The sequence below is a fragment of the Gadus morhua genome, chromosome 12 (assembly GCF_902167405.1).
Source record: "Gadus morhua chromosome 12, gadMor3.0, whole genome shotgun sequence".
Lineage (NCBI taxonomy): Eukaryota > Metazoa > Chordata > Actinopteri > Gadiformes > Gadidae > Gadus > Gadus morhua.
The window spans coordinates 17,372,618-17,399,379 of NC_044059.1; the positions used below are offsets into that span (position 1 = coordinate 17,372,618).

Below are 26,762 nucleotides of genomic sequence, written 5' to 3' on the forward strand. Positions count from 1 at the left end.
CGCATCTTTATTCAAAAACTGAACATTACTTCAAATTCACAGTGCAGACTGAAGTGTAAAAACACCAGGTTATTTCTCGAACGTCCCGGAACTATTAAAAGTAATATTAAATAATAAAAAATAATAATAATAATAATTGGGATAACACAAAAAAAAACATACAACGTATGATATACTTTTATATATATATAAGGGATGTCCATGGTTAACCGGTCAAACCTATTGATACCATTTTCGAGACTCCTTGAAATAGAACTTGTAATATTGCTTTAATTGCTGATAAGATGATAGTTCAAGATAGGACATTAAACAGGTCATAATTCTATCTTTACTATCTATTTTATATTACTGGGAAAACAAGTTTTCACCAAAATCTAAATTATTATTTTTTTTTTTCTGTTGCATTTGAACACATCAATCATATTGCTGAGCCGACCTGAACACATCACATTTGACACTGTTTGTGACCATTGGTTAGTTTTTTTTAAGCTAACTAGCTCTATATCCTGCCGATTTTAAAATGGATTTAAAAACTGCATTACTATTTTTAACTGACGGGACTTTCTACACCGTCCGGTTGCGTGATTACTACCGCTGCTTTGAATGACTGTTATGCACGCGGTGCCGACTCCGAGCCCGTCTGCACAACGCCTGCAGCAGCAGCAGCTGACAGAGTTTTCGGTTGGACTAGACGGATACTGAGTTGAAGGAGTTTTTTTTAACCCAAAGACAATGAAGGTACAACGCTTTTATGCAGGCCTACAGTCCAGTTTTAAGATATGACCAAAGTACAAGCTGTGGTCGCTCACAAAAGCTCGCTGTGGGCGTGCATGAACCATGAACCAACCTGTCGGCGGCTGGATGTAAACAGTGCTGCGCCTATTAGTAACTTATAAATCGCGCGACACAACGAATCGACGACCAAATTCGTTGCCAACGCATTTAGTAATCGATTTCTATCGATTTTATCGATTCGTTGTTACAGCCCTACACTAAAGTACATCTGATTCTACATAGGGTCACATTTTTGTGTGTAGTTGTATACAGAATAAAAAAGTGAGCTCAACCCTTTACCCACAAACGGTGGAGCTCGTTTGCTAAAAGGTGATACACTAATTGTAGTACTTACTGATGTTTTGTTGCTGCAGCCAGAGCCTCACTTTGCCTGTTTACTATTTTGTATACATATTTTTGTTTTTGTTATTATAATTATGCCAGGATGCTGGAGACGTTCAGAAATATAGTTAACATTTTAAAATGATATGCAACCTGTTGTCAGTCACAATATGTATCCCTCTATGTTGTTGCATTTGATCTTTAATACTGTTTAATATTTTCAGTTTGGTTTGATTATTCCTAAATCATTCAAAGTCTCTAGGTTTTTAAGTTGTCAGATAGGAAGTTCAAGAAAAGAATAACCAACTATCAGTAACATTATACATAATATATCACAATCCATGACTTATACATTATTTTGTTAGGGATGTACACCAAGGGAAATGGATTACGAATCTTTTTACACTGAATGTTCCAGCAGGCATGATTATGATGATGTTCACGAGTTTCTGGACCAAAGTTACTCCTTCATGTATGATATTACTTCTGATGTCAAACTTGAGATAATGAATTGACAATTAGCCCTTTTGATTGTATGTATTGATAAATGTGTCAGAGAAACACAAACAGAAAACATCTTTTACCATACTCCTTAATTTATTCAGTGAGCAATGAATTTACAATGAATAGCAATTAAAGTGCAAATCAGAACAGCAAAACCATGCAGTGCGTAACAGAAATCCCCCCCAAAAAGCCTCTCAGACGGAAGAGGCGAACACCTCTGAACAAACCATAAAGTCCCTGTCACAGACCAACGTAACTGACGGCTCTGTGGTGGAAAGTACTCCACTTTAGGCACGCACACGCACACGCACACGCACACACAAAGACAGAAGTGACCAACATACCACTGGTAGTTACATACAATAAGTACAGTACAAACACATCAGTTAACTTGCAGTTACTGGTTACATCCAAGTAGTTCTGTACGATCCGTACCGTGATGTATCATTATCAACACACTGGCCTTTATTAGAGGTCGACAATATGTTGGCTCCATACTAAATGCATAACTGGCCTGACGTGATTGTAGCAGTACACTATACAGCGGGCAACTGATCAGGTTCACAGCCGATGTGGGTAACATGCTCATAGTCTATCTCATTCTGTATGCAGTTGCTTAATTCTAGCAGCAGGTGGCAGCGTTTCACTTTTTTCTTTCAGTAGATATACTTCATAATGCTGTATGACCAGCCAGAGAGGAAAGACAGACGTGCATATGTTGCTCAGGGGCTCTCTAGCTCAAAACGAGAGACACAGCAACACTAGCGATCAAGAGGTTTCAGCTGAGTAAAATGGCTCTTCTCCCCTCCAACCAGACTCCACCAGAATTCTCTCATAAGGCAACAATATAACCAGATCCTTCCGAACATGGTGGACTTCAGTAGTGCTCTAAAAGGGCAGTACTCTTACCTGTCCACAACAGGATGAGGTATTCCTTAATGCATGTCTTCACCAACCCACCTCATGGTAATGGATAGGTCCAACAGAATGATCAGGTAACAGATTGATACCTTGGATAACAGTTTCAACTGCTGGGCAGCAGGTCTCCAGCACATCTGTACTGTTTCACAAAAGTTAATCGTGGGAACTCTCTCCAAAGGGGGGAGAGAGATGAAGGAAAAAAAATAGAGTAAAGGGAGAGGTGAGAAATTTAGGGGTATTCTCTGAGCCCATATTTTACACCGCCGGGCATCCAATCAATCACTCACTCATTCATCCTTGTTCAGATCTAGAGAACATGGCCATATTCGTTTGAGCACACGGAACATTACTACAGCAACGAGAACACAATGCACACTGACCAGAACAAGTAAAGATCAAAAGACGCTGTTGCATGCATCGCAACGAATACTGTTTCTCACCAGCAATAAATACTCAGGCCGGCTTCCATCTTGCAGGTTATAACCATTCACAGCTCATGACTGTAAAATGGAATCTAGAGGAGTTACTCACCAGATACCTATACAGAGACAACCAGAAAGACACAACCTGATTGGACAGTTGAATTACAATGTGTTGCTTTGAGAAACAACAGTATGTTTACTGTACACTATGTTCCTTCTTTTGCTCTTGCCTCGGAAAATAATCAGCTCTGTGTTATAAAGGATTATGAACTTCCTAGCCAACAGATTGGTTTCTATTGATCCTCTTGCCTCTTGTTGAACCACCAAATAAATCTCAGACGTGACGAAGACTGATGCCACACACCAAACCACCTCATGCCAAAGCACTGTTCCCCCACCAACATAAAAACACACACACACAAACACACACACACAGTGCATGTGTGTCTACATAAAAATCCATGTTTTTTGATGATTGAAGGCAGCAGAAGAAAGATTTGTGTTGCTTATTTTAGCAAACAACTTCCCAAGATACACTCCATCTGCTTAAAGGACTGTACCATCGGTGCTCTGCATACAGCTCTTTCATTGTTTGTGTTGTAGCCGGTAAATGTTTTCATTTGCATTCTTCTATTCCAACAGAACAGTTTGCATGCATGGCTTCCATCTCTGTTGTAAACCTCTGTGTTTTGCAAGCTACAATAATGATAGAATGCTGCAATTGTTAGGGACATTGAGGATCTGAAGAAAGCTTCATACGTAAAATGTTTGTCAATCCTGCTGAATTGTTTTTAGAAAGAATACAATATGGTTATAGTCATTATCTAGCACAGACAATGGTGTGTATCGGTACCTTAAAGTAGAAAGAATCAAGGTATGAAATATTTCTAGGTTAACGATCATCTATAATATCCTAAATATCATAACCAAACTGATTAATGCAGTGCTTAAATCATAAACCTCTCTATGAGTATATAACAATTTATACTTGGTATGTTGATCGCTTCAACTACACACATAATATAGCATGTTATATATTTTTTCTGTTATCTTAAAGGTTTTGTGTGTATATATATATATATATATATATATATAGTAGTTTACAAAACCTTTAAGAAAACTGAAAAAATATGCTTATGTTTATGTGTCCTCAGACTTAGAACGGGTCAGTTTACACGTTCTAACTAAGAACAAGACTCTGAAACTGACCCTGGACCACTGCTCAGAGCTACAGTAAATAGGCTCTCTACAGTGATGCGTGGGCAATGCTGTTTTTGGTCAGCATTCAACGGGTGACTTCACAGTATCACGTGGCGAAACGCCCAGCAACCTTGTTCTTAGCTGATCGTGCCTCTAAAAATGATGGTGAACTCTGACCTCTGAGCTCTCACCCCTACCACAGCCATCATCCCAGTTATGTTTCCTGGGCCCACAGTCAGTTTTCACGGTCTGACGTCCAACCAATTACCTCACAGCGACTGACCGTGGGTCCATTTTAGAAAAAAATAATCAACGGCTTCCTCTCCCCCCTAACACCCCACCAACTACGCTTTTCACATCCCTGCTCACCCTCACAGTTTGTTTTTTGACTCAAATCACATAATTATTTGAAAGGAGGGCCGATGGACAGCAGACCACTTGAGACCATTTGAGACGACACAAGCAGTTGCATCATCCTGTCCCCTCGGCCCGCCTCGGCTTCTGACGTAGTGGTGGGGGTCCGGTGGAGGGCCGGGAGTTCCTTGGGGCTCTCTGAGGGCATCCATTCCTTCCCTCAGCGGGCCAGGGTGGTGATCAGACTGGCGCACATCTCAAAGAAATCCATGGTGTGCGACCCCTGCCGTGGGGCCAGCTGGGGTGCACTTCCCGCCAGCGAGCCCGGCAGGGAGGAGCTGAGCTGGGCCAGTGAGTCCATGGCGGTGCTGGCTGAGTCCACGCTCAGCCTGGGTCTAAACAGGCCCGCAGTGGAGCCCGACCGCTGAGGGGTAGACGAACCTGACTTGAAGCCGGTCAACTCAATGATGTCATCTGGAGACAACAAAAGGAAAAGTGTGGAAAACAGGCGTTGCATTGTATGACACACAAAGGTGTCACTCAGTGCACAAATGACTGGTCTGCTCCTCTGATGTTCCCGGGCACGGATAGGAGTGAACACTACTGAAGATACTGTAACTCACATTGAGCCTTGCTGGTACTTTGAGGCACATATGTAAAACACCTGCCTCCTGACCAACTGTTATGTTCAGGGGGCTACACCTGTGTTGGCCCTGCTATGACTGCTCTGAGAAGGGGGTCCGCGATCAATGTGTTATCTTCATTAGTTTCCCGGTACATATATTTAGCAGACTCATAATGAGTTTTACGACAACTCACCCATAACAGTGAGGTGTTATGCTTTTTACACATTAAATACCATTTACACACAGATGAAAAGTGGTCCGTTGAATGCAAACAGAACATCAACGTCAGGTTTGTTACTGGGCGGGTTACCGTCGATGCTCTTGAAGTCTAGGAGGTAGGAACGGCTGTCCACCTGGTAAAGCTGCAGGCTCATCTTCACCAGGGTCTCCGTCACTGGGTTCTTCCTGCGAACACGCAGGTGATAAGGGTTCACCACCTGCAAACAAATAGATATGCATGAGAACACATTTCCCAGAGGAGATACAGGATCCTCGGCGCTGAATCAAGTATGTCATGGTTAGGAGAAACATAAAACGTTTTTACACTGCCAAATATGCCCGTCGTAAGCGCTCCTTTTTCCCGGCATGGTCCGCGTGTTTACAATGACCAATAATAATATACCGGCTTGATTTCGCACCCCAATTTTCGGCTTTGCAGTTCCAGGGGTGGAACTTGGGTAGAGGTGTTGCGGCGTTGTCTCTACAACAGATACAATGCAGCGATATAAACATGAGTAGTTCGAACTGGAGGGACAGTGAAATCTGTGAGTTGCTGACCATAGGAGGAAATGTGATGCAGTCGCATTTAACGAAGACAGGGAAAGATTGTGCGAGCTAGGAGAAAGTACCAGAGGAACTTTCCTTACAAGGCCTTGTCGGGATAAAAAACATGTGGTCAGCAAAATAAAGAATATGTTGGCGTTTTTGCACTTATTAATAGTTAATCACGCTTATAGCCCACATTCAGATTATTCTTGCATGCGAGTGGCTTGACTCATAAAAATATAAAAACATTCGGAGTATGCAAATTATTCTAAAGAGGTCTACTCTCCGTGCGTAGTCCCGCCTACTCCACCGAACAAAGACAGCCGGCTCCTTGACGAAGGGGTATTATATCCCCTCGGTTTTACACAGGCAAGACAGGGAAATTGCAGGGCGTGCAAAGCCGCGACCGTACCGGCTTGGCAAAGTGTAAAAATTGGGAGGGGATAAATTAAGACATTTAGTACAATAATGGCCTATAACGTGGACTGTTTTTACTTACGTTTCCATCTTCTTTTTTACCGTCTTTGTAAGGAAATAAGTGCTGAGCTCTCTGTGGCTTCCCTCAGTAGACTCCGTCTTGTTTGGACTTCCTTCATCAAACATTAGGATTAAGATATCCAAACATTACTATATCTTCCAAACCTTCCTGTGTTTCATGTTTGCACTACTAACATGTTGCCATTTCATAGCTGGAGGGTCAATAGAAAGAATGTGTTCATCATTTTCATCAGCACAGAGGGTCAGGCAGAACTGTAGTACAATACACTACTGCAGTATAGTAGACTTCAGTACTGTAGTGTAGTACACTGCAGTACTGTAGTGTAGTACACTGCAGTACTGTAGTGTAGTACACTGAAGAACTGTAGTACACTACAGTTCTGGATGACCCGCAAAAGAACACAATTAGCTTTCTATTGACCCTCAACCTATGAAATGGCAACATATTAGTAGTCAAACATTAGGGAAAAAGGGTTGTAAGATATAGTAATGTTTGGATATCCTTATCCTAATGTTTGATGAAGGAAGTCCACACAAAAACCTGTCTACTGTAGTACACTACAGTACTGTAGTGAATTACACTACACTACACTTTAGTGTAGTCAGAACCCCTGTCAGATTCTGACCAGCGTGGCAGATGTTGCATGGAGCCATTCAAAATGTATGATCAGTCATAGATTAGGTAAATTAGGGTAAAATGGATAAATCGCCACACAAATTATTGTTGTGAACGGAGTTGGATGACATCTTTCAGGGTCCATTGCCAACGGGGTATTGGACCACGGGCCTACTAGACAATTAATCATTGGCCTGCTTGGTTTACAAATATCAAAAGAGTCTTCTTGCCAGCACAAAGATGAAGGTCTCCCAACGTTCAACCATAATAGTCAAGTCATTTTAAGCCAAAATAGGGGTCAACCACGCAAACTCAACTGATTTTGTATCCTCGATATGTGTTGAGTAAGGAAAAATAATCCCATGAGGTGAAAGTTTCGAAAAACAAAAACAAATATATCATATTCAAACGCCTATTCATTATTTTTCTCACATGAATAGGGTATACATTTTAACTAGAGATGTCCGATATTATCGGCCCACCGATATTATCGGCCCGATATTAGCATAAAAATGTAATATCGGTCAATATCGGTATCGGATTTTTTTTGCCTTAAAATCGATTTTTTTTTTTTTTTTTTTTTTTTTATAGCTCAAATAAATGTTTTCAAAATTGTGCAGTACAGTGCACATTGTAATTGACTCATATTTGTGCATTTATTCAATTAAGGTTATTGAGTTTTAGTGAAAGAAACATACTGCTATGTTGCACATAGTTGTTCAGGTACAATGTTTTATCATTTGTGAAGTCAAGTTTGCCCTATTTGTTGTGGGCATTGTCAAGATTATCTCAGGGAGAGTGTAATCCAAACTGTTGTCTGAGACCATTAAAAAAATAAAAATAAACATGGCACTTTTCCCTTAAATTAAGTTGAAGTATTTTTCTTATTTTGCACAGACAATGTTAACATTTGGAAAGCCTTGTTGCATTCAAGAATGCATCCAGTGGGGCATCACAATAACATTAAGCATGTTGTGTTAATTCCACAACAGGAGATATGTAATGTTACCTAAATTAGGTTTGAGGAAAAATAAATAACCCAAATATCGACATCGGTATCGGCTGATATCGGAATCGAAAATTTAGAGTTGGACAATATCGCATATCGGATATCGGCAAAAAAGCCAATATCGGACATCCCTAATTTTAACATTTAGATATCAACAAGAAAATTACTGAGTTGATTACCGGTACTTATATGAAGACAAACCAAGCTTTTGGAAATTGTTTGTTAACATGGGCATGCCGTGCATAATCTAATTACGTATGTGCTAATTTGAATAAATACTGTGGTAGAAATTAATGATTATATTCTATGGTAAACCATGATTATTATTAGGCTTGTATATCTAATGGTAGAAAACATTTAAAGCGTCTCTGGATTCTGATCCAGGGCTGGTCACGAGGCCTGGGAGTCTTGGGTCAGAGCAGGAGTTGGGGCCCAACCCCAAGAGCAGGAAGCTACTGAGACAATGTATGCTGACTCCACTTCCTGGGTCCTAGACTATCTCGGTGACCATCTGTTTAGAAGAATTTGTGTTTGATTATGTGTGGACACCTAAAAAACAAGAAACTGCTGAGTACTGTGCTATTGTGTGTTTAAGAAGAGGCTGGAATCTGTTGACGAGCAGTGACTCTATAGACCCACTCAGGCTGTTGTCGTTGTTGCTTTTCTGCACGATAAAGTCTTTTTTCAATTCTTGCTCCGGACCCCTCGTTTTCATTTTACTCTCTCTCTCTCTCTCTCTCTCTCTCTCTCTCTCTCTCTCTTGAATTAGTCTAAGTGTTATATATATGAGTTAATCCACAACAATACCACAGCAGATCTAAACATTGGGTATAGCAAGGTGAAAATGTCTTGTAGAATCTTGTTGACATCCTTCAGTAAAAGACTATAGAGGCAAACCAATGTCACCGTAAGGGGCAGAGATTCAGTCAATCATTCAAGGTCCACTCAACTGTCAATAAGCTGTCAGGTAGGAAAGATTGTTTGATCAAGCAATTTTTTATTTTACGTACTTTTTGTCTTCTGCATTCTCCTTACCCTTGTCTCCTGTTATTCCCTCAGACTCATCCACCAGAAACAGTCCGACATACCAAGCCCCAAACCCCATCTCTGCAATAATAATTGATAACGGCTGGTTCAAAGTACTTCTTCCTGTCTCTATGTATTAAGGCTCATGGGGAGCCTAAATGGGTTCCATTCAGACCTTAACATTAAAGGAGCATTTCACCGGTGGAGGCATGAATATGTATTGAAATTGGGTCCTATATGTAGTCGAATAATAAAATAAAATTCTAATTTGGTGCCGTCTTGACCGAGAAAAGGCAGAAAGTGACTTTTTGGCGCTTGTGGATTGAAGACAACAACTCCCACCATGCACCACGATGCACAGCTTCGCTGGCCACTCCCGCTGATCTAGATCTCCGCCTATCGGGCACCTCGCTGTTCCATCTACTAGGCTGATACCGCAAGACTGCTTGAAAATCATTTCACACAACATTTCTAGTGAAGAGTATTAGTTGGTGAACTCAGTGAATTACCGTATTTTCCGCACTATAAGGCGTACTTCGTAAAGACTATAAGGCGCACTCCGTAAGGACGGAGTAATTTCGAAACCGCATCGAGCTGTAGAAACGCTGTAGTAAATATTCAAGGCGCTGGTTCTCCACAGAAAAAAGTGGAGCGCATCAATCCTGCGCGCTGTATTCAGTCACGAGGAGATTCAACCTTTTAAATTGAGCAGAAATACTTTTTAATGTATAGTTAGTAATGACATTTATCAAAGGGCTTTATTTAAAGCTACAAAAATAATACAAATAAAATAATAAATAAAAGATTCAACGCAACTCTGACGTCCCCCAGCTGGTGGGGAGCCACTGCCATCAAGCGTTTCAGACGTCCACACGAATCCTAACACGAAACCGCATAGGTCCGGATAGATTTGAAACCACCTCCGAGGGTGGTTTCAGAAATGTGCGGTTTCGGGCACCGGATTCGCCGGCTCCTTCTGGACGGTCGGCCGAACGGACAAGACTTTTGCGGTTTCACCAAAAAATCGGCTTCGTGTGGACGGGGCCAAGAAGGCGAAGACACGTCACCAAGACGGGGAGACAGCGCTGGGCGCCACTCTCTGCCAATTGATCGTGGATGCCTGGGCTGATATAACAGTCTCAACTGTGGTCCAAGCTTTCACGAAGGCAGGAATAATCACTGAACTGCCAGGCAACAGCAGCGACACTGACTCGGATAATGACGAGAGGGAGCCGGGCATGTTGGATGCCGTACTCGCCCAACTGTTAAATTCGGACACTGAAGAAGAAGAATTCGAGGGATTCGTGGACAGGGAATGAACTGAAAAAGTGAGCTTATTGTTGAGAGATATTGATACTGATCAGATATTGATGAGATATTGTTAATATGCACATTAACGTTTCAACATCGTTACCATGGGAGTGAACGGAGTTGTCAGAACGCTTAATAAAGTTTGACTTTATCTGACTGTTTTGTTGACATTCCCTTTAGCACAGCTCGGTCTAGTCGATGCATAACGCAACCCCAGTCTAACGTTTGACTGCAGTATAAACCGCAGGACTGCTTGAAAATCATTTCACACAACATTTCTAGTGAAGAGGATTAGTTGGTGAACTCAGTGAATTACCGTATATATGATCAAAAATTTGATCATATTACACCAATTCTGAAAACGTTACATTGGCTTCCTGTAGGTCAGAGAATTGATTTTAAATTCATGTTGCTTACCTATAAATCCCTACATGGTTTAGGCCCAAAATATTTAACTGATATGCTTCCACTACATCAGCCTTTTAGACCACTAAGAAGCTCTGAGACCAATCTGTTAATTATCCCCAGAGTAAAGACAAAACATGGGAAAGCAGGATTTAGTTACTACGCAACAAATAGCTGGAATAAACTCCCAGAGGATTTAAGACTTGCCCCAACTCTGAGCACCTTTAAAACAAGCCTGAAGACTTTTATGTTTGCTATAGCTTTCTGCTAAATCTTAAATACATTGCACTTTCTAAAAAGCTTTTTTAACTTTGCCTTTATTTTCTAATTTAATACTAAAATGCCTTTTTAACTTTCTATTTTTTGCATATGTTTTTCTTTTACTTACCTTTTATTTAATTTAATTGTATGACAATGTTTATATGTGAAGCACTTTGAGTCTGCCTTGTGTATGAAAAGTGCTATATAAATAAAGTTGCCTTGCCTTGCCTTGCCTATCTTCTATTCTATGCGCCTTATAATCCGGTGCGCCCTATGTATGAAAACAGTTCTAAAATAGGCCATTCATTAAAGGTGCGCCTTATAATCCGGTGCGCCTTATAATCCGGTGCGCCTTATAGTGCGGAAAATACGGTAGTCCTCGTTTGTATTTCTTTCGAAATGGTGAACTTTTGCATGGTGCCATCTTCTATGTCAGATCCAGTACCCTCCGCCATTGTACTTCAGTTTTATCAACAGCCTCTGTTAGCTTAGCTTCAGACGCTGTGGATGTTAGTTTCTGCTGGTGAAGTCCCACCCACTGGCACTGCTCTAATAGGTCTGTAGCGTCAGTGGGTCCCACCCCCTAGAGGGGGGTGGGACCCACCCCACTAGTCCCACCCCCTAGAGGGGGGTGGGACTAGTGGTTGTAGTCTTACGAGAATCATCCCCTCTTACACTTCCTATTTTCTTGCACGCAAAAATCGTCAGATGGTTGGAGATCGATACGGATCTCTCCAGTCTCTCCAGAAAAAAAGGGAATGATGCTCGACCATTCAAGAATATGAGTGTGTTTCTAACGATTCAAAGCTTAAGTGAAATGGGAGAAGTTGCCCTTTAAGTATTTTACTGTTATATGTCAACAAGATTCAACAAGACATTTTCACCTGGATATACCCAATGTTTAGATCTGTTGTGGCATTTATGCAAATGAGCACATACCTAATTTGATTATGCACAATTAATCAACTCAGTAATTTTCTTGGTGATATCTAAAGGTTAAAATTATTCCCCTATTCACGTGAGAAAAATTATAAATAGGCCTTTGAATAGGCATATCGGTCTTTTTCAAAACCTACCCCTAATGGGATTCTTCTGGGCTTTTTTTCCTTACTCAGGACATATTGAGGATACAACCAGTGGAGGTTGCTTCTGTTGCAATTAGTTTGACCTTGTTTCATAAAATGACTGGACTATAAGGAACGGATGGCACCTTCTGCAGATGCTGCCATCTCTTCTCTCAGGTATCCACGGAAGACATGAAGCGAATTAAGCGCCGAAATAACCTTGGCAGATGTAAACGACTGATGTAGGAAATTCACAAAGTAAAGGACGTGTGGCGTTCCATCCCTTGTTTACTTTTAGCAATCTTCATAGAATGAAGGCTTAGAAGAATGACGATAAAACTAACAATGGTTTAAGTCACAGATTAGATGCTGTAACTGATTTAAAGGCCCACTATGCAACTTCGGGAATATCTTCGCTGTTTTCTTGGTTTTGGCACGCACATTTCTCTACACAGCGCCCCCTACAGCTTCGTAGTAGATATTTCACAACACTGTCGTAACAACTCGTTGACGTCCCTTCCCCATGCACTTCTACGCGAGCCATGTGCATTTGTTTTCAAAGAAGCCGGCGAATGCGTGGAGCCATGTCCGAAGTAGATGTTCATAAAGTGTAGGCAAGGTTATACATTTTAAAAAGGGTGTATTTGCATTGCAATAAACATAAATCCATCCTTTTTTATAGTTCACCGGGAGAATTTATACCCTAGGTTATAATTGTTTTATCTTAGGTTGAACAGAACAATCAGTGTAAGAGGTTTGGCCAACATAATAATCGAAATAAACAAGAACCTGGATTCGGGGATTCAGTCTGTATCTGGGGGACAGACGAACAGCAAAACACCCATGGAAACAAAGGTGTTTATATGGTTGCAAGCAAGCTAGAAACATACAGGGCTCACAACAAAACGGTCGAGAAAACAATTTTTACAGGGCTCACAACTAAATGGTTGAGCAAACACATTTGTACAGAGACTATCAGAATCAAGAATACCACGAAGACAAAGTTCACCCAAGGGTACTTTCAATTTCAAAAGCAACACGGCCGAGTCGGCGTCTGATTTGCAGTCTTCTTTTTCTTTCAGTTCACGCTATTCCTGAAAAGCTTGCCCAACGTTTACTCGTGTCTGGCCTCTCTGTCGGTCAGTCTCCCTTTTCTCTTCTGTTCCTCCGACATTGGGTTTCTCTGTCTCTTTTTAGTCGGCTGATCTATGATGAATATAACAATCCCTTACTTGTGTTTATATCGAGCCGGTTCCGTGTTTGGGGGTCTGTGCCGTAAAGCAATTCGTTACTGTAGTGACCCTTGCACAGAAGCATACGGCCGACATCTTTCTTTATTCTGGGTGGAAATAGTAACATAGTTACGCCATTAAATGCGTTTATGGAAACATTTTTAGCGAGAAATGTGCATTTTACTTTCATAATGTTCGCTCGGTGAATGTGAAGGATGTTCGGTTTGATAGTTATGACGAAGAGTGAACGCTCCGTTCACTTGCATGGACAGAGTCTCTGGTTGCTAAGCAACCTCAACGTCTTGGCGGACTATTTCTCTCCTGATCAACACTAGGAATGCTGGAAACACACCAGACACACCATGTGAAGTTATTTAACCCGATTATCGTTATTTATGAGTCCTTAGCCCAAGTGAAGGAGTTCAAGTACCTCGGGGTCTTGTTCGCGAGTGAGGGTACTATGGAGCGTGAGATTGGCCGGAGAATCAGAGCAGCGGGGGCGGTATTGCGTTCGCTTTACCGCACCGTTGTTACGAAAAGAGAGCTGAGCCGCAAGGCAAAGCTCTCGATCTACCGGTCGATCTTCGTTCCTATCCTCACCTATGGTCATGAGGGTTGGGTGATGACCGAAAGGACGAGATCGCGGGTAAAAGCGGCCGAGATGAGTTTTCTCAGAAGGGTGGCTGGCGTCGCGGGATAGGGTGAGAAACTCAGTCATCCGTGAGGAACTCGGATTAGAGCCGCTGCTCCTTTACTTAGAAAGGAGTCAGCTGAGGTGGTTCGGGCATCTGGCAAGGATGCCCACTGGGCGCCTCCCTTTAGAGGTGTTTCAGGCACGTCCATTGGGGAGGAGACCTCGGGGAAGACCCAGGACTAGGTGGAGAGATTATATCTCAACACTGACCTGGGAACGCCCCGGGATCCCCCCGTCAGAGCTGGTCAATGTGGCCCGGGAAAGGGAAGTCTGGAGCCCCCTGCTTGAGCTGCTCCCCCCGCGACCCGACCCCGGATAAACGGATGACGATGAGATGAGATGAGATCGTTATTTATATCCGAGATTATTTAATCTAACCCGATCTAAACTCTATCATGCACCCAAACACGGCGGCGTTTGGGTTTCCTACCTCGGACTCTAGCGCAGCCACAGGCGCGTTGAACCATTTTTGTGAAACACAATGATCAAGCGTCAGGTAACGCGGTTGGTGTGGCCGTACCATTAGTCGATTGATCCATGATGAATGCAACAATTGCCTCGCAACTGGCTGTTTATATCTAGCCGGTGCCATGTTTGGGTGTGTGTCTGTGCCGTAAAGCATTTTCGAAACTACAATCTGACTACATTTTCGAGGATACTTCCGCTGCGTCACATCCGGATTGTGTCGGTCCGAACAGATCAAGTTGCATATGCGCTTTTTCACTGGAGAGGCGACATGGGTAAATGACACACCCACCAATCGACCCAGAAATGGATGCAGAACCATCAGCATAACTCTCAACCTGCATACTTAATGTAATTTTGGCTAAAAAAGTTGCATAGTGGGCCTTTAAAGTATTTGCACATACTAATCTTAACTCTCCAGTATTTATTTTTGAACTTGCATTTGATTTGAATCTGCTGTTGTTTTTGCAATTTGACTGCTGCCTGAAGTTGAATTATGTGCAATGTGGTTGTATTCTGTACAATGGGACCTCCATCAATGCAATGCTGTATTGGATTTTCCTCTGTACACACATGCTTGTCTTTTTAGAATGAGGTTTAGCAACCCTTAACATCTTCAATGGCCAATTTAGCTGCTCGAATAAAAAAAATAGAGCAACATTTTTTTTCAGTCTGCCCCCTTGCAACACAACCTATGCTCCCTGTCTCCCTCCTCTCTCAACTCGTCTGTCCTATCTGCTCCTTCTTCACTGGACTCCTTCTCACCTTCTTCTCAGGTGAGCATTCAACTTACTAGTTTCTGACATCCATGATTGCTTTTTTAAGTACATTTTTTCCTGTATAAAATGAACATGGCTATGGTCTCTGTGTGAAGGCCCATTCACACCCTACGGTAAATACGGATACGGGCCATTTTGTCCGGTCCCGGAGGTGTTTCGTCCGTCGCCTCTGAGCTTACGAATCCGGAGTGCTCCGGGAGAAAAGGAGCAATACCACCGGAAATTGAGGCGGCAGTATAGAGTCAAAAGTCGGACCATTCGCGAAAATAGATACAGTAGTATAATATCTGATAAGTATATATATTGTGTTGAATGTTTTATACTTAAATTATACTATATACCTGACCTTTTTATTTTATTGTTCCCCTGCTTTGGCAAAGAGTTGTAACTGGTCATTTAAGAACATTTTGAGGAGATAATCTGCGGGTTGGTGAGGTGAGGGGTGTCACATGCCACCTTACACATTTTGCACATTTCTTTGCCGATTTCGAATGACACAAAGCAAAATCATCTCTACAGATGTCATGTTTGCGATTGTCGATGCCGTTCATTTGTGAAACGACAGTCACTGCCCTCTAGAGTAATTAAGATAGATTAATTGCGTAACATCCATAACAACGCTGAAACCAGACGGAGGTATGAAGGGTAGTTCCGGAGGCAACGTTTGGGGCGACGGACGAATTTCGTCCGGATTCGGAGGTATGAATCGGCCTTGAGCCGGACTGCAAGAAGCTTTTATTTAAGTTATATAATATATAATTGTGATGAGTTTACTCTTCTTGATTGTGGGCTTTTGATAAGTGGAATAAAATATTATGCATCTATGAGCAGTTGCAAGATAGCACTGATGGAATAAAGTCAAATAAGTTTATCAGATCCTTATGAACGGGGAGAAAAAAGTGTCTGGTTTACAAATAAAGAAGTTATGGGTTAACTCTCAGAGGTGAGGCAGGTGGGGGTCATCTGGAGGGTTCTGGACCACTTGTTTGAAGTCTGACCAGCTCCTCGTGGTAAAGGTAATTGAGACCATATTAATTTAGTTCAGTAAATCAAAGGGTTTATCAAATCCAGGTTGGTAGCCAGGAACTGGCGTAGTAACAATTTGTTGTTGTCTCCGTCCGCCCCTTCCTCCCAGACCGAGCTCATGGCATTTTTCTTGAAATCCTTCTGGGCTCTAAGCATTCTCCATCTTTCAAATGCAACTGCAAGATTGTCAATGGTTTAGCAAGGCTCTGGTCATAGAGCTTTTTTGACAAAGGACAAAGCTTTTTAGGTTGGATTGAATCTAGCACTCAGTTGATCCAGTTATTTAGCTTTCTTCCATGGCTGCAGCACACTAAGTTTGGTACCATATGGTTTCATGTCTGGCAATCCAGGGTACTTGGAGAAAAGTAGGTCTATACGTTTATTATTAGGGATGTCCGATATTGGCTTTTTTGCCGATATCCGATATGCGATATTGTCCAACTCTAAATTTTCGATTCCGATATCAGCCGATACCGATGTCGATATTTGGGTTATTTTTCCTCAAACCTAATTTAGGTAACATTACATATCTCCTGTTGTGGAATTAACACAACATGCTTAATGTTATTGTGATGCCCCACTGGATGCATTCTTGAATGCAACAAGGCTTTCCAAATGTTAACATTGTCTGTGCAAAATAAGAAAAATACTTCAACTTAATTTAAGGGAAAAGTGCCATGTTTATTTTTATTTTTTTAATGGTCTCAGACAACAGTTTGGATTACACTCTCCCTGAGATAATCTTGACAATGCCCACAACAAATAGGGCAAACTTGACTTCACAAATGATAAAACATTGTACCTGAACAACTATGTTCAGGTACAATGCAGTATGTTTCTTTAACTAAAACTCAATAACCTTAATTGAATAAATGCACAAATCTGAGTCAATTACAATGTGCACTGTACTGCACAATTTTGAAAACATTTATTTGAGCTATAAAAAAAGCTCTAAAAAAAGCTCTGTCTGTGTCGGCATTGTGCGACGCTGCCGTCGGACGACAGACAGCGCAGAGCTGACACTGCCGCCGCCATTGCTAAATGGGCCGACGACTTTACTGTTCCGCTCGACGATGCCCTCTCTCCTTGTGAGCTCGGAGTCGACCGCGACGAGGAGGGGGCGTCTCCCCCGGCTTCCCCCCTCCGAATGGAGAGGCCCGGGGCAGCAGCATTGCCCGTCCCCGCCGCCACCTTACTTTCAGTGGTTGGAGCTTTGGTGGCAGAGCTAACGGGCATTATCGCCAGGGCAGCCGCCTTGCGGTGCCCGTGCCTCAGGCCCCCCAACGCCCGGAACAGCTGCATGGCATCTAGGGGCTCGAGGCCACGAAACGCCCCGCCCGTCTCGACCCGATCTGGCCGATGTTTCCCGCCATCAGACCGTACTTCAATCTCGAAGCTCGGGGCCCCGGTGAAAACATTTATCCAGGTCACGAAGACGGAGGGTCTGACAGACCGGGGTTACAGGGCGGTACCGCCGCTGGATCCCGCTCTGTGTGCTGTCTTTGGAGTGAAGCCGGGGCTCAGCGACCGCTGCCCCACTCCCAAAGACTAGCTTACGGCTAAGCTTACAGACAGAGTGCATCAGTGTATGATGCAGCAAGAGGCTGTTATGAATAACATCGCCCTTCTGGCACATAACATGGCGGCTGACCCTCATCGTCTGGCCGAACAGGCATTCGATGTGGCGAGAACCACCCGGGCAGCAGTGTTCCGCTCCAGGCTCCCGTCGTTTCATAGGCCCCCGACAGCCACTGTCATGGCGCCGCCGGCAGCTCATTCTCCTGGCCCCCAAGCTTACCAGCCCCGCCCGCCTCCGTCGCAGGCTACGGCGATCGGCCAGCGAAGGCCCCGGGCAGCGGGCTCATGGGGCTATGTCCCGCCCCACAAGCGCCGGCGAAGGCAATTACGGGGCCAGGGAAAAGCGTGTGACAGGGAGAAACACCTCTTTACTAAAGACGGCTGTTTTCTCCCCACACCTCAGTTAACGCCGGAGCCTATCGGCTCGGCCATAACTGTTTCACACGCATCTCCCACCACATATAGGCAGGCCGTCTATAAACCTCGTATTATTGATCGAGCCAGCCCTACATTACTTTCCCCTCACCACATCATGCCTGGCATGACATGTGGCTAGACGGGCGCTAAAACAAGCTCTCTGTCTACGAATGACACGCAGCTCGTTCACAGTGTCAGCAGTCTGCTGCCCAGTCAGTGTTATTCCTCCTCGCGTCCCAACGCTCAGGAGAGAGGAGGCTACACTCTTGTCACAAGCTGAGCAGGCAGGGCATGCCTCTGCTAATGACACACACACCCAGCCCTTTCGGGCAGAGCTCCCCATGGGCTGCGAGGAGGACTCCTCCCCTCGCAGCGGCAGCAGGGGCTCAAGTCTGGCTCGTTTCCATGACAGCCGCATCAAAACAAGAGGCTGCACAGCCGTTTTCAGAGCATTACTCAGAATGGCTGAACGCATGCACCCTGGCCAATTGCACACACCCTGCAGTTCACCTCCGTTCCGCCACGATTCAACGGGATTGTGGAAACAACCCTGTCATCCAAGGATCAACAGCTCCAGCAGCTTCTAGCGAAAAAAGTGATTTCCACAGTCCCGAAGGGAGAGGAAATGCAGGGATTCTATTCCCGTTATTTCCTGGTACCCAAGAAAACAGGAGGGCTGAGACCGATTCTCGATATAGCCCTATTCAACAAATGCATCGCGGGGAGGCCGTTTTACATGTTAACAATCAGACGAGTGTTACAGTGTGTAAAACCGGACGACTGGTTCACCTCAATAGATTTGAAGGACGCCTACTTCCACGCCACAGTGATCCCCAAACACAGGGGGCTGCTTCACATGAGGCAGCTGCAGAGATGTTTTTTCACCTTGTGCCAACGGCGGCGCAAAGTGACCATTCCCCTATCAGTGGGCCCCGATTTGACCCACTGGGGCGATCCCCGAACTCTCGCGAGAGGGCTGCCGTTGGGCAGACCAATGTCACACATCTCAGTGATCACGGATGCGTCTCTGTCGGGCTGGGGAGGAACATGCGAGTTTCACGTAGTGGGCGGCGTTTGGCCGCCCGCCGTGACCATGCATATAAACGCAAATGGAGCTCCTCACTGTGTTGAAAGTGATCCAACACTTTGCCCAAATGTTGACGAATCAACACGTAATGATTCGCACGGACAACAAGGCGACAGCAGCATACATAAATCGCCAAGGGGGCGTGCGCTCGGCACAGCTGCTGAGCATAGCGAGACAGCTGTTATGCTGGGCGCACACACACTTGCTCTCCATCAGAGCAGCGTACATCCCCGGTGTCCTGAACAGAGGGGCCAACATTATGTCGAGGGGGGGTCCCCAACCAGGAGACTGGACTCTGCACCACGATCTGATCAATCAGATATGGAGCGAGTTTGGGAAGGTGGAGGTCGACCTATTCGCCAGCCACGCGGGAGAGCACACAGTGCGAGCTGTGGTTCTCTCGCGCGGACAATCCCCTGTCGGGGTGGATGCGTTCGCTCACAGACCGTGGCCGAACACACTCCTGTACACTTTCCCACCCGTCCCTCTGATTCCCTAAGTCTTGGACCGAGTCTAAGAGGAGCGGCTGTATATGATTCTCATAGCACCGCAACGCACGAGTGCACCGTGGTTTCCCTGCCTCCAGCGTCTGATCTCGGGGCCGCCGAAGGGACTCCCTTGGCGGCGAGACACTCTCTCACAGGCAGGGGGAGCAATCATAGATTACCCAGAGATCGGCCAGCACTTGTGGAACTGGCCGCAAGCGCCTAGAGGGTCTCGGCCTCTCCCAGGAGGTCGTACGGACCATCCAGGGTGCCAGAGCGGACTCCACCAGAGCGTGTTACTCGGCTAAATGGGCGGCTTTCCAGAAATGGTGCACGGAGAGGGTTTGTGATCCCATCTCCTGCCCTTTGCCGCGTGTGCTCTTTCCTCCAGGCACTGATGGAAAGAGGGCTGGCTTTTAGCACGGTTAAAACATACGCTGCTGCTGTTTCATCATGCCACGAAGGCTTCGGGGATAAAAATGTTTTTAGTCACCCCTTAATGAAGCGCTTCCTAAACGGTGTGAGGAGAGAGAGACCCGTGACGCGCTCTCTCACGCCACAATGGGATTTAACACTGGTGCTGCGAGCACTGGTTAAAGCCTCATTTGAGCCTCTTGACCGGGTGCCCCTCAAGTTTGTGTCAGCCAAGACAGCTTTGCTGCTGGCCCTGACGTCAGCTAAGAGAGTGAGCGACCTGTCTGCACTCTCTGTAGCCCCTTCTTCTCTTAGAATACAAGGAGGCGGCAGTTCGTCCATATTACGCCCGAACCCGGCTTTTACACCAAAGAGTATTACTAGCTCGTTCAGATCGAGAGTAATAACACTCAATGGTTTCTCTCTCCCTCCTCATCAATCTGAGGAGGAGGCAACAGCCCATCTCTTGTGCCCCGTACGGTTATGTGAAGCGCACGGAGGCTCTGCGCAAATCTCAACAGTTATTTGTGCATTACAGAGAACATTCCCAGGGCCTCCCCCTGATGATACAACGGCTGTCACATTGGCTGTGTGATGCTATCACACAGGCTTGTGTCAGCGGGGGCAGAGCCGCCTGAGACTATCAGAGCTCACTCGACCAGAGGAATATCGTCCTCTGTCGCTCTGCAAAAAGGGATGCCTATGGAGGATATCTGCACAGCAGCCTCCTGGGCTTCCCCATGCTCCTTTATTAGGTTTTACCTAAGAGACATGTTGCGCCTCCCTATGACACACTCAGTTCTAGGTGCTTTGACAGAGTGAGTGTGATTGTGTGACTATTCCCCTCGCATATTAAACAATGTGAGGTGGAGTCAAATATTCATGCTGAGAGCTCTTGTGTCTTATCAGACACATTAGAGCTGCTCGTTGATGACGTGCCATTAGACGCATGACGTATGTTATGCTACGTCTGACGCATGATACTAGCGCATATGTAGCAGTGTTTCTGGTACTGATCGGGACCAATGAGGCATAGACTATATCGTGCTTCGCCCTTTTAACACAATAGCGATAGCCTTAAAAGGCGAAGCCTATACGTTAGGGCTGAACGATTTCAGGAAAAGATCAAATTACGATTTCTCTGGCAGATATTGCGATTTCGATTTTCTTCACGATTTTCTTCAAATCAAGCTTCAGTGCAATATTCACAATGTACAGTAATATTTACAAAGATGACATCATACCATTAAAACATTACATGCCATTACTCTAATGTAAGAATGAAAACTAAAGTTAAGAATTGATTTCAAATGTATTTATTAAGAAACATGCATGTAAACTAAAGTCCTTTACCAACTGCAGTTGTTACAACTGAAGAACTAAAAGAGCCATCTTTGACTGTCTTAACTTAGAAAAGTACTACTTTTAAAAAGACTCTTTTTTATGGCTCTTTTACTCAATTCGTGCATTCGAGTATAACAACAAAGGGAGAGACGTCGGAGAACCCAACGCAGTCTATTCATAATAGTGTAATGACCACGGAAGAGGCAGTGAATAAAGTATTGAATAAACAGAGATTTATTAGATAGGCCTACCTAATAAACCGTTGGAACGCACAAGACCGGAAACATAGCAACGCCGGTAAACAAACCCCGAGAAGCCCAATCCCTATGAGAGCTCCCCGCGCTACGGCCATCCGGAGGCGCAGAGCTTTTGGCCATGATATTATATATACAAATATTATATTACATACTATTATATTATATATAGAGCTCCGGGAGTCGCAAACGGCAACTTTCACTTTCTCCTCCATGCTGCAGTTCACCCCGAACTGAACTGCACTGAGTTTGGCGGTTGAACGCTGATTGGCTGTTACGTTACACATGTGACTCAGTGGCCACGCTGTTGAACGCTGATTGGCTGTTCGCCTGTGCACGGCGAAAGTGTACAGGATCCTGTGTCACTTTGTATAGGATCCTTTCACCCCGTCGCGTTTGGTGTGAACGCACAGTAGACAGCCATTTATTAGATTCCTAATAAACCGTTGGAACACACAAGACCGGTAACCGTGGTAACCATAGCAACTCCGGTAAACAAACCCCTCGAAGAGAGCTCCCAGCCCTACGGCCATCCGGAGGCTCACATAGCTTTTGGCCTCGATATTATATATACAATTATATTATATTAATTCGCCCGATTCGCGTCTCTACGTTGACGCGTGAACGCACAGTAAAACCGAAAAAAACGTGGCTTTGGCGATCCCGAGATCGCGTTATCTGAAATCACGATTTCGATCAGAAAACGATAAATCGTTCAGCCCTACTATACGAAATAGAACGATAGTTACGTATTGTAACTCTAGATTCTATGAGTATAGGCGCAGCCTTTTAAGTGTCGGCCTCATTGTCCTTACATAGCTGAAGAAAAGCTGTTTATTGGGAGCAGAACGGCCGCCGGCGCCCGCGTATATCTTTGCCCGCGGACGTGATTGAGGCCCACGCTGTTGGTGGGCGGGGATTACAAATTTTTTCGTGCTACGGCTCACGCCTAAGGATAACCCAATAGCGATAGCCTTAAAAGGCTGTGCCTATACTCATAGAATCTAGAGTTACAATACGTAACTATCGTTATCATAGCTTCCCCACAGGTTTCTGTGGGGAAGCGTGGAGAAATGTGGGAGGGATTGGGCTTTCTTTCAAAATTTTGCTCTCATATCTCAAATAATCTTGCTCTATATAACTCTCAAATCTTTAACTTGTTTAATGTTTGGAGACAGTATGAGGCAAATTATTTATATTTTGACTTAAACAAACCACAAAGGTCACATGGGGCAACCAATTGCTTCAGTGAATGCTAATCACAATGGAGAGCCAAAACAAGACTTGCGAGATTTGTCTATCACACCTCCTGGTGCATGCGCAGAATTAACTCACCCACATGGAACCTTTTTAGTGTTTCCTTGACACATAATAATGGCTATGGATGAGGTGCGGCGTGCATGTGGTGCGGCAGATAAAGGGCATAGCTGAATGACAGGAAATGGGCATCTTATTACCTTCCAGTCAAAGCTGAGCTGCTTCATGGCTCTGTACACTTCGGCCATGATGTCGTAGGGTCTGCTCTGGCTGCGGATGCCCAGGTGCCACTTGGCTTTTTTCACCGCCAGTGGCTTGGGCCGGGTGGTGTTGAGAGCATCCAGAGGGCAGCGGGACTTGGGGCTGTCGGCCAGCAGCGGCGGCATCCTCTCGGGATGGGGTTTGACACCCGGGGGCAGGGGCATGCCCTCCTCCATGAAAGAGCCCTGCGGGGGGCTGGAGGCCAGATAGAACTCGCTGGCCTGGGTCATGATGCGCCGGTTGTCTATGATCAGGTGGTAGGCCACCGCCAGGTGGTCCTGGAGGTTCGGGTGAGGGATACCAAGAAGGGTTGCGGGGATGAGAATAAGTGAAGATACGATAAGATAAGGATATTTTCTTTTTTATTATTAGATTAAAACTAAATAGAAGGGGAGGGAAAACCAACAGTTTAAAAGAATACATCGTAAATGGATTGTGCTAGAGAGCAGCTGAAAACAAGACACCTCAGTCCCCTGCTACAGCACAGGTTAGGTTACACGTCAAGTGTGTCCTGTGCCCAGCATCTTCCAATTGAACAAACATTACTGTACTTTCTTACTTTATAAGACGGTGACAAAAAAAACGAAATTGCAACAGTCCCACTACTGACAGCCTGCGGGCTGGGAGCGTACCTGGGGGTCTCCACTGTAGAGGCTGGACATGACCTCAGACTCAGTGCATTCAAACTTGTCGCACACCTCCCTGACAGCCTCCTCGTCCAGCACGTTGGTGTCGTACGAAGGATCCTCCGGGAACAGGTAGCCCGGCAGGTTCTGTTTGAACCAATCGTGCTCCCTGGGGAAAGGAGGGACAGACAGTCAACCAAACACACACAGATCCCTTCACACCTGGCAAGACACAATAGTGATAGGATCTGTGAAATCATACCAGGAGATGGTCGCATTCTGAGCACATCCAACAGAAGGGTGATTACATCCGACTTCCTGATATCCATATATAGCGTTTATTTAAACCAGTTTTTTTTACGTTTCTCGTGAGCATGAGAAAGTATCTGTTGCTCACGAGAAAGTATCTCGTGAGCACGAGAAAGTAGGCCTATCTCGTAGGCCTACGCATATCACTGGCTGTGTGTGTGTGTGTGTGTGTGTGTGTGTGTGTGTGTGTGTGTGTGTGTGTGTGTGTGTGTGTGTGTGTGGTCAGCGAGTGAGTGGACGATCGAGGAGAGCGGGCGGTAGTGTGCGTGTCAGTAGAAGAAGTAATGAACGAGTCCGGTTGTGAGCAAGTAAGAATAAAGTACCCAGCCTGTCAAGGATCGGTGGCCGCTACCAGTGTTGGGGGTAACGCGTCACAGTAACGATATTACTTTTTTGGGTAACGAAGTAAAGTAACGCATTCCATTTAAAATATCGGTAACTACACTACTTTACTAGACTTTAGTAACGCGCTTTCCTGCGTTACCCAAGCCGTGTTTGCCTACGTGTAAAAAAAACATTTCCCATTAGCCAACCTGAACAAATGTTATACCGACATGGAATCAAAGCTCAAAAAATAGTTTGAGTCCTTCCTGGATCATGTGTGTGTGTGGCTAGTGCTGAACAAGCCTTGCCGTTGACTCCCATGAGCCAAGCTCGTTTGGAACCTGGGAATTGGAACCCAGGTTTGCTGCGAGTATGCCTCCACTCACTACGGCGGACCATGAGCTGTCCTGCCTGAAGTCAGAGCTTCGCTCCATTGCGACCCTCCTGGATGATGTCCTCCAGCGCCAATCCTCGCTTCTCGCCCGGGTGGAAGCGCTGCAACAGGATGGTCCAAGCTCGGCCAACGCTGACCACCGCACATCGGATGCTCCCTTTTCCTCCTGGACGACTGCTGTTAAGGAGGGGAGACGGGTCTCTCTCCCCTTCTTTTCCCCTGACTTGGATGAATACGACGATGATTTCATCCCGTTGTCAAACTTCTTCACCCCACTGGAGAAGTTAGCTGGGCTACCGGCTACATCCTCACTCACCGCTCAGGAGCAACCGATCCTGCCAATCTCCCGACGCAGAAAGCGTCGCACCCCTCCATCTAGTCCACTACAGGGGTTGACACTAACGGTTGCCCGCTTGCCCGGGGCAAGTAAAAAAAATGTTTGGGCAAGTTGAGATTTTTTCTGGTTGCCCGAACGGGCAAGTGGATTTTGGGTGGATGTTAATATAAAAGCTATTTATTCAAATGTTTTTAGAAACTGCAGAACAACCTTTTGTTCCTCAAAACCACACAAAATAGAAGTATTTGCAATTGATCAGCGCGTTGTCTTCTCTTCTCTCGGAAAAGCGAGTTAACAGACACGCATCGCTTCAGTGCGAATATAGCCCCGCCTTCTGTCACTCACTCGCAGTGCGGTCTCTGGCAGTGATTCCCTAAAGGTTAGCCAACACAGCTAGCATCTCAAGTGCAGCACCTCCGCGAACGGTTTAGGTCGAAGTTAAATGGAGTAGTGATGGAGGAGTGCAGTTTGGAAGTACTTTGGATTGAGGCAAATTATCAAGGAAAGTCAAGAACACGGTTTTGGGTTTCATAACTGTGCACATGCACACAGCAATAGCGATCTTTTTCACGAAATTGGACCCTCACAAACTATATATTACATGAAAGCTGAGCCTCCACTTATTCCAACAGTCCAAACCATATCATTCTGTGACTAAAACTCGCAAATAACAACTTAAGAAGAAACGTCCCCTTTTCTTTTAACAACCAAAAATGAAGTATTACCTTTGTGATTTTTGTCCACAAAGTTGATTCTGATCTAATAAAACCACCATAAACAGATTATCCAGTATCTGGGCCAAATTTTGCAACTTAACATGGTGTTTTCAATCAATGAATAAGAGAAGGTTTCTTAGGAAATAGGTAAATTGCCTTCAATCAGAAAACATATTCTTCAGTGCAATCTAGTGGCCATATATTTATTTGCGAGTGTTTGGCTTGGTGCATTCGATTGCCCTGAACTTTAAATAGAGGTGTCAAGTGTCAAAATTGTAAGATATCTACCTTTATTTGTGTCTCATAGTAAGACAGCGCTCCCAACTGATAACGACCAACTGATACTGATAATTATTTCAGGTGGAAATGTTATCTTCCACTTATGCTGTGTTCCATGGCTTTATTCACTTTAACCAAGTATTATCCCCATTGAATATTTCACTTGCACAACAATCTTTCTTTTGGCCCAAAGATGACATTATCGCCCTTGCAGTTGTGGAGATATAATCTATTTACTTGTAAATTGTAAATAATTATACTTGATGAAAATACTTTTGTTTTGAGAATTCCGACATCGAAAAATGATATCGATACAAGCCATAGACAGACTAAGCAAAACCATGACATTATGTTCTTTCCTGAAAAATACTTTTCCCCTGATATCA

General features: G+C 44.5%; 1 protein-coding gene across 1 annotated transcript in view; it reads right to left on the minus strand.

Moving 5' to 3' along the window:
* Positions 1-1,691: 1,691 nt before the first annotated feature.
* The window catches only part of prkaa2 (protein kinase, AMP-activated, alpha 2 catalytic subunit), a 38,886-nt gene continuing 13,815 nt past the window's right edge, over positions 1,692-26,762 (minus strand). Inside the window, exons 7-10 of the mRNA XM_030372576.1 lie at positions 24,024-24,186; positions 23,331-23,669; positions 5,454-5,580; positions 1,692-4,991 (exon numbers count right to left, since the gene is read on the minus strand). Of these exons, the coding sequence (XP_030228436.1) occupies positions 4,738-4,991; positions 5,454-5,580; positions 23,331-23,669; positions 24,024-24,186 (883 nt within the window). The 3' untranslated portion in view covers positions 1,692-4,737. The remainder of the gene's footprint in view (positions 4,992-5,453; positions 5,581-23,330; positions 23,670-24,023; positions 24,187-26,762) is intronic.